Source organism: Orycteropus afer, unplaced genomic scaffold (assembly GCF_000298275.1).
Source record: "Orycteropus afer afer isolate SDZICR_OR568_19922 unplaced genomic scaffold, OryAfe1.0 scaffold00364, whole genome shotgun sequence".
In the NCBI taxonomy this organism is placed as follows: Eukaryota; Metazoa; Chordata; class Mammalia; order Tubulidentata; family Orycteropodidae; genus Orycteropus; species Orycteropus afer.
In genome coordinates, this window is record NW_006921951.1 from 1,576,423 (window position 1) to 1,585,081 (window position 8,659).

General features: G+C 35.8%; 1 protein-coding gene across 1 annotated transcript in view; it reads left to right on the forward strand.

Annotated features, from left to right (window-relative positions):
- Nucleotides 1–8,659, forward strand: part of ANXA10 (annexin A10) — a 119,441-nt gene that overhangs the window by 94,033 nt on the left and 16,749 nt on the right. Inside the window, exons 6-9 of the mRNA XM_007952892.2 lie at nucleotides 2,837–2,890; nucleotides 2,991–3,084; nucleotides 4,462–4,557; nucleotides 7,095–7,153. Coding sequence (XP_007951083.2) covers nucleotides 2,837–2,890; nucleotides 2,991–3,084; nucleotides 4,462–4,557; nucleotides 7,095–7,153 — 303 coding nt within the window. The remainder of the gene's footprint in view (nucleotides 1–2,836; nucleotides 2,891–2,990; nucleotides 3,085–4,461; nucleotides 4,558–7,094; nucleotides 7,154–8,659) is intronic.

Genomic DNA, 8,659 nt, shown 5'->3' on the forward strand with positions numbered 1-8,659 from the left:
CTTTCTTCGTTTTTTTGTTTTGTTTTATTTTGTTTTGTTTCTGATTGATCCCTTTCCAAAGAAGTATTCAGGTATTTGTCTTCAATCTTATTAATTCTGTCTTCCATTGCATCAATTCTACCCCTTTGCCCTTTCAATCTGTTATCTATTTCTGACAATTTAGTATTAACCTTCTGGATTTCTGTCTGTAGATTTAGAATCATCTCTAATTTTTCATTTATTTTGTCATTTTGTTCTTGTATTGTCTTCCAAAATTCTTCTAGGGTGTTTTTCTGTGTTTTCTTTGGTCTGTCTCTAAATCCTTTAAAGATACGTAAAGATAATTCTTTTGAATTCTTTATCAGAGTGTTCCAATGCTGCTTCTTCCTCAGGGATGTGTTCTGGGTCTGTATACTTCTGACTTGTTTCTACCACTTTATCTTGCTTCTTTGTGTGGACTGTGATGGTCTGTTATCTCTGAGACATTGTGGTATTGTATTAAAATCTCTGTTGACCATTTGTGAAGAGCAGCCAGGGGTGATTCAGTCTTTTCTTGTTTTTTTTATTTTATTTTTTATTTTTTTATTTTTATTGGCCCATTGTTGGAGAAGGAGATGGTGGCTCTTGCTCAGTAAGTGAATTTGCAGGAGGTGTGGGTATACTTGTATGTTATGGGGGCTGTTGCTGTCTCCCACTCAGTTAGACAAAAATTACAATTGAATAATCATCAAAAAACTAAAAGCACATGGAGAAAATATACACCATGTAATCAGACAGGAACAGTAACCCAAAAAAGAAAAAAGGGAGAAAAGAAAGAAAAAAAAAATAATAAGAAAGCCTGCAATATCTGGGGATAAGGTACTAAGAGAAAAAAAGGTAGAGAAGGAGAATAATGAAGAAAAAAAATAGGAAAAATTCAAAAAAAAAAAAAAAATTCCACAAGTAATGGGGATAACCATGAGAAAAAAAAAGGAAAAAAGGGGGGAAAAAACAGAATTTAAATTGGAAAAAAAAAATGAACAAGGGACAGGGAAAAGAAAAAAAAATTGTAAACTAGGACCTAGGAGGGGAAGAATAGGAAAAAGGACAAAAGTATTAATAATAACAGTAGTGTTAAAACTGACAAATATGAGAAAACTAAACAACAGAAAAAAGAAAGAGAAAAAGAAAAAATAAATAAAAAGAAAAAAATTGGCAGAGGACAGGGCAGGGCACCAGGCTCCCTCTGAGCACACAGACTAGTATGGAGTTCCTGCGGGCCCAGAAGGTGGGTGGGAGTGGGGGTGCCCGCACCTCCATTCACCAAGTGGGTGTGGGTTATAAGAGTAACAAGAGGAAAGTCGCACCTTTCAGTCATTCAGGTCCGGAGTATCCTTGGGGTTACTGGAAAGCAGAACCTCTTCTTAAGCCCCTGGAATCTGGCACAGTGCTGTCTCTTTAAATATCCAAAATGATCAAGCCTCTTGTAAACATTCAAAATGGCTGCACCCTCCGGACTGGCAAAAGTCCACAGCTCATCCCATCTTCCTGTTCATCGCTGCTTCCCCTTCTACTCCACACCCACCAGAGTAGTCCTCCATGCAGGCCCTGGCTAGCAGGGCTGATTTTCAGGTTAATTCTTAGGTCCTACCACCACTCGGGAATCTCCAAGCCATCTATGCCATCAGGATCACTCTGGATCACTGCCAGACTGCAGCTCTGTATGTCTCCTTTTTTGGTATTTTCATGCAAATTCTTCTGCTAGTTAGAGTTTAGTCCACTTCTATATCCTTCCCTTCAAGGCTCAGGGGTCCAGGATTATCTTCTGTGTCTGTGTTAATTGGTTTTCCTTTTCTTTGTTGAAGAAGGTCTGTGCAGACTTTCTGCCTATTCCGCCATCTTGGAATCAAACAGGAGTTTATTCTCGTATAGTTTGGAGGCCTTAAGTCTGAGTTCAAAGCACCAGGCTCTAGGGGCTGGGTAAAAGCCCTTCAACCTTGTGCTTCAGCTCTCCCTCCTGCTCCAGGCCCCCTGAAGCTAGAGGCTTTTCTTCACTCAGGCAGCTGCTGGCTGCTGGGACTGACAAGCCCAAGGTTGACATATAAAAAGGCACAGTCCCAGTGTTTGATACAAACAACACAGCAGGCCACTAATTCAAGTCCAGATGAGTCCCAAGATGTACAGGGCATAGCAGTCTGTTGAACAACGACTTGGCTACATGCAGGATTCAAGCACGCCAAAAGGCTAGTGACTATTCCCAAGGCTTCTCCTCAAATGCTGTTAGCAGACCACATCCCTAAGGCAGCTACTCAGCTTCTCACAGCAGATTCCACCATGGAGTTCATTACCAGTCTCATCAAGGGGAACACTACATCCAGCTGCCCAGCCACTCAACCAGGCCCAGCCAAGTTGACACACAAACTCAACTACCACACTCAAGGAAGTCTGAATTTATTGCACAAATCCTATTCTACAAGTCAAAGACTAAATATTATTAACTCATTCTTTCTGTCTGCGCTTTCACCCTAACAATGTTAAATCCCACCCGTATCACCCACAGTCAGACAGTGGGTGCTCAGGTTGATGGTAGAGAGGATACTGAACAAAGAATTGGAAAAATAAAAACACCTCAATATCTTTTTAAAATTATCACTGCTTCAAAAAGAGAAAGAAAACCAAAAGCCACAGTTTTTTTGGGGAAAAAAAAGCTATGTAATATTTCATAAAGTATTCAAGTAATAGAAACTGTCTTATTTCAAATAATGATTTTTTTTTTCCAGAATTACCAGTGTGTTTGGTGGTTTAAGGGCATTTGTCATGCCATGATGCATTGTCAGATAAGAACATTGATTAAGAGAAGTTTTTGTTTACTTTGCAGGGAACCAGAGAAGAAGGGTATACAGACCCTGCTATGGCTGCTCAGGATGCAATGGTAACTAGAACCAGTTTTCACCTTGACTGTAAAGAAAGAATCTTTGGCAAACTAAACTGAGGTACTTCTGATGCTTCTCTCTGGCTGTATAATATTTCAGGTCCTATGGGAAGCGTGTCAGCAGAAGACGGGAGAAAACAAAACCATGCTCCAAATGATCCTGTGCAACAAGAGCTACCAGCAGCTATGGCTGGGTAATTATTAATCAGGTTTCCTTCCAGCTACTCCACTGATTATATAGTAATAAAAAGCAAGTAGTTAACTGAAAACAAAGCACAATAGGAAAAAATGCACAGAAATGGAAAAGTTCAAGTTATTTCAAAAGAATTTATTTTGAATAATGTTTACCAAAAAAAAAAACCTCACTGCCGTTGAGTCTATTCAACTCATGGCAACCCCTCCTTGAGTTTCTGAGGCAGTATCTGCATGGACGTAGATTGCCCAATCTTCCTTCCAAGGAGTGGCTGGTGGGTTTTTACTGGCACCTCGGAAGGAAGATCGGGCAATCTATGTCCATAGAGATACTGAATCTCTATGAATCGCAGTGCCTAAGGCATTTGACTGCCAACCACATCATAGAAGGAACACTGGGTAATCAGCTTCTGTAAAGATTTACCACTTCAGAAACCCAGTGGTGGTCACTATGAATAGGGATCTACTTGATGGAGTGGGTTTGGTAATTATTATTAATGTTATGATTTATGTGAGGCTGTCTTATTAGTGTTAGAGGTACACTTGTATTAGCACTTTGACTTTTCCCAAGCTGATATACTTTTCTTTATATATATATAGATAGATAGATAGATATAGATAGATAGATATATAGATATGTATATCTATATCTATATCTATATATATATAATACAAAATTCTATAGTTTTTAAAGGTAATCTACCTCAAGACAACTACACCTTTACATTTTATATATGAAATATAGTTTAAAAATGTCTTCCTGCTTATAAATTGCTGTAATAATAAAAATTGCTTGGTAGAAACAAAGATAAGTAAGCTTTTGAAATAAGGAAGTTTAATTTAGCACAATTCTAAGTTTAGTAAACTCTAGACTATGACACTAAATAAAGGTGACATCATATTATTCCGAATATTCTTCCTATATTTTATAACCACTATTTTAATCATCACTTAGAGTATTTTTACACTTCATTCTCAGCTGTGGCATCTAGTGGAAAGATTACTGTTGACATAAGTCTGGCTGACTAATAAATATGTCTTAAACAAATGTCCCGTGTATGCTGGCCATATGCTTTGCCTCAGTTTAAATCAGCCATGAGTCAACGGCTCACACTGGAAATGGAGATAGTTTCCTAAAAGGAGAGAGAGTACCAACAGATCTTTAATATTCATAGACACACAAGATTTATGCTGATTCTAGTAAGAGTATTTATATTCGTTTCAAAGAATTCTCATATTAAACACAATTGATATAGGTAGTATTTTCCATTATTTTAGGAAATATTTATTGTCTTAATTTACTGCAATATAATTAATATTTGTATTTTAAATGTACAATATGTACAAAATCTCCTTTAAATTACATCAATTTGTTGAAGTTTTCCAGGAATTTCAAAATATTTCTGGGCAAGACATGGTAGAAGCCATTAATGAATGTTACGATGGACACTTTCAGCAACTGCTAGTTGCAATTGGTGAGTAAAAATTACCTGGTATACAGCAGACTTTTTATTCAACAATAAACCCATGGGCAGATCACCCAATAGGCAAGATAAACACAGTACTTACTTTGCTTACCAGATCATCTGTAGTGAAAAATTTCACATTTTTTCACTACATCAAGTTTCTGCTTCTAGGTATGGTAGACATCTGTCGATTTTCCAACCCCAGAGCATCTTCTTCCAGAATCAAAGGCAGTTTTCAAATACACAATCCCTATCGGGGAAAGAAAGAGCTCTGGTAGCATAGTGCCTAAGGCACTTGACTGCTAACCAGAAGGCTGGAGGTTCAAACCCACCAGCCACTCCTCGGAAGGAAGGTTGGGCAATCTACTTCCTTAGTGATACTGCCTCTGCAACCCAAAGAGGGGTAGCTATGAGTCAGGTCCGACTTGATGGCACAAAATAACAACAATCAGGGAAAGATTACTAATTAGCAAAGTAAGCACAGATTTACTTGTGCTTACTTACTAATCTGTAGTGAACAATTTCATGTGGATTTCACAAATAAGCCCATGCTTACCTTGTTTATTGGGCGATCCACCCCTGAATAAATTCAACTGGCGCTAATTGAATTATGGTGCAAATATAAGCACTTAATCAATACATTTTCCTTTCAGTTTAATTATTTAAAGGAAATATTAACTCTGTACAGTACAAGCATGTCACTTATACAAACACTAACCTTGCAACTCAACGGCTTTAGTAAGCTAATACGCTACCCCAATACTTGCATCAACTTTCATGCTAGAAACATTGAATTCTCAGATCCTCTTTTTCAAGCAATTGCAGTCTGACACCTTTAAATCTATTTTATATTTACTGACTGCTATTCCCTTGTTTTAAAGTAGATGTATACCAGTAGTGTGACTTCCTTTATTCCAAGAGAATAAAAGAGTTTTTGCCACTTGTGTCAAATAAACTTGCTTTCCACAGTAAATCATACTAGAAAAGAGATTTATGATGTTTTCACTTAGCAGTGATTTCTGCTGCTATCATGAGAAAAGCATACCTCTCCCTCTTTTCTAAGTAAGAAATGATATCCTCTATTGAAGGGGAAATTGTGGTAGTTATTCATAAATCTACCATGGAAGCTGAAAAATAACAGAATCTTAACAGTTTACCTAGTAAAAGAGTTTTAAACTAGAGATTGCATGAAATGCTTTTGAATGTTATTTAACATCCTTAAAACAGCGTGCAAAATATAACTATTTGTATCTATGCAGTTTTCTCAGAATACGGATATATTCCAGCAGATTCTCAAGAAAATACAAGAACCATGTATCAAAGCCCCTCATTATTAAAAAAAAAAAAAAAAAAGTAAGGTTAAATGACTGCTTCAAAGGCTGTCAGCTAATTAGCAACAAAATTATGACTAGAACCCATGTCTTCTGAATCTCAATATAACCATCTTCTCCATAGTTTAAGCAAAAACAAAGCGGAGGTCATGAGAAAAGAAACAGACAACAGAAGTACTAGAAAAACCTTTTAACTGATTCATTCATTCACTGATAAGCATTTATTAAGCACCTGCTGTTCTGGTCACTGATTTAGGTACTGCAGATGAAATAGTGAAACAGCATGGAAAGTCTTCACCTTCAAGGAGCTTACTCAAGAGTGATTATATTATGAAGAAAAGTAAAAGATGAAAGCATGGTTTCACAACCTAAAATAATAACTTCAACTACAGACAAAAAAGTTTTATGATTTTATTTCGCCTAGAAAGTTCTAGCGTAGAATACGTAATTCATTAATTCATTCATTTATTATCATTCAAATAAACACTATTGAAAATACACAATCAACAACTCACATTCATCACAGGTACCTTAAACCAGCCTCTACAGTATTCTAATGCCATAGTGATTTGGATTTGATGACTTTTAAAACTAGTCTAAAGCAATTATGTTCCATACAGATTCTTCTCAAATATACTCAGATCTCCTCATGAGTCTGCAAGGAAGGTGAACAGACTGAGTGAAGCTATGTTATACTGAATCCTATAATAATAAAAATATATTATAGTGGTGATAAACTGAGTCTCTTCCTAACTTTATTTGTTTAATTTTCAGATAAAGTGGATAAATTTTTCCTCAATAGAATGTGCAAAGAAGAGACATCCAAATGCAATTCTGAATGAATCATTGTTTGTTTTACATTTTTTTGTGTTGTGATTTCATTATTATTCTAAATATAGAAATAGTAATAATAATGATAAAGAACTTACTGCCATCAAGTAGATTTGACTCATAGTGACCCCTTCTTGGGTTTCTGAAGTGGTATGTCTGAGGAAGTAGATTGCTCTCTCTTCCTTCCAAGGAGTGGCTGGTGGGTTTGAACCGCCAGCCCAATGGTTAGCAGTCAAATGCCTTATAGACACTATTGGACCCCAAATCCTTAGAACTCTCATAAAATCACTATTTCAGAATTGTAACAAAAAAAAATTTCTTAAATTGAAGAAAATATGTATCATCACCCTCAAAGTTTCTTCTTTTCTTTCTAATTCCTTCCAGTTCTCTGTGTTCGAGATAAACCAGCCTTCTTTGCTTATAAATTGTATAGTGCAATCCCTGTAAGTAAAACCCATATATGTATTTTTTAATTTCTCCAGAAATTGTATCCACTTTTCCAAAATGTTACTCTAATTATTAAAATGTTACTTGCTATTTTTGGTCATATATATAAGTATATACATTTCAGCAACAACAAGCCCAAATAAAAAAATGTGTTATACACCAAAAATGAGACCCATTAAATAAAAATAATGCTCTGTTTTCTGTATTATATTTAGGTATCTAAGATTTATGATGGCTTTGGTGTCAATCTCTTCCATATGCTTTAGAATCTATTAGTATCTTCAGAAAATGGAAAATCCAAATGCTTTTGTATATTTCCAAAGATACACACATTATAAGTATGCAAATACAAAGCACATGGCATCAAACATAAAATGTCAAAACATTACAAGCGCTCCTCAAGAAACTGCTATACTCCTGCAGTTTTAAAACATAATATCATGCCAATGGTTATTTTTAAACATAGTATGATTTTTCCAAAACATACTTAAAGAGACAGCTTGACAATAATACATTCTAAAATTACATTTGTAATTAAATGGGAAAGTTTTGGGTACTTTAGAGTGTTTTTCTATCATGTATCTTTTAGTGTATTTGTTTTTAAAGAAACAAACACCTACACACTAAGTAATGCACAACTTTTCCACAATGTGCATGAAACACATTTGCAAAAACAATCTGATGCTAATTGTTATACATATGTCAAAGCCTTGAAATTGAAAATTATTTTAAAAATTTAATAGTGCAATAATTTTAATAATCAGAGTGTTTCATCTCTGAAGTATTTTACAGGATAACTTCTTTAAGTTGTTGTTGTTGTTGTTATTTGCCGTCGAGTCAGCCCCGATTCATAGCGACCCCTCCTTGGGTTTCCGAGGCAGTATCACTACGGAAGTAGGATTGCCCAACCTTCCTTCCGAGGAGTAGCTTCTTTAAAGTAGTCAGTATATGGGAAAATATGTGAATCATGATAAATATTTTTTTATATATCTTATGTAAAGAGTAGTTTTTATTGATGCACAAGAAGAGTCAATGTTACCTCAGAACACAGGAGGGAGATCAATTTTCACAGTCCTTCTGCATTCCCTTTATTCTATTTCTAAGCAGGAAAAGTTTCTTTTATTAAACATTTCTTTAAAATATTATATTAGCCAATACTATGGATGATTTCACCAGTTTCCTTCTTCAAAGAATCCACCATTATAATAATATAATAAAGCTTCACTCATAAATAAACCAAAAAAAAAAAAAAAAAAGTAAAAGAACAAACTCATTGTCATGGAGTGGATTCCAACTCATAGAGACCCCTTTTGGGTTTCTGAGGCAGTAAAGCTTTACGGAAGTAGATTGCCCAGTCGTCTTTCTGCGGATTGGCTGGTGGGTTTGAATCACCAATCTTCCAGTTAGCAAATGCCTTAGGCACTACCCTACCAGAGCTCCTTCACACACACAAACACACACACACACACACACACACACCTCACTGCCATCAAGTCGGATCA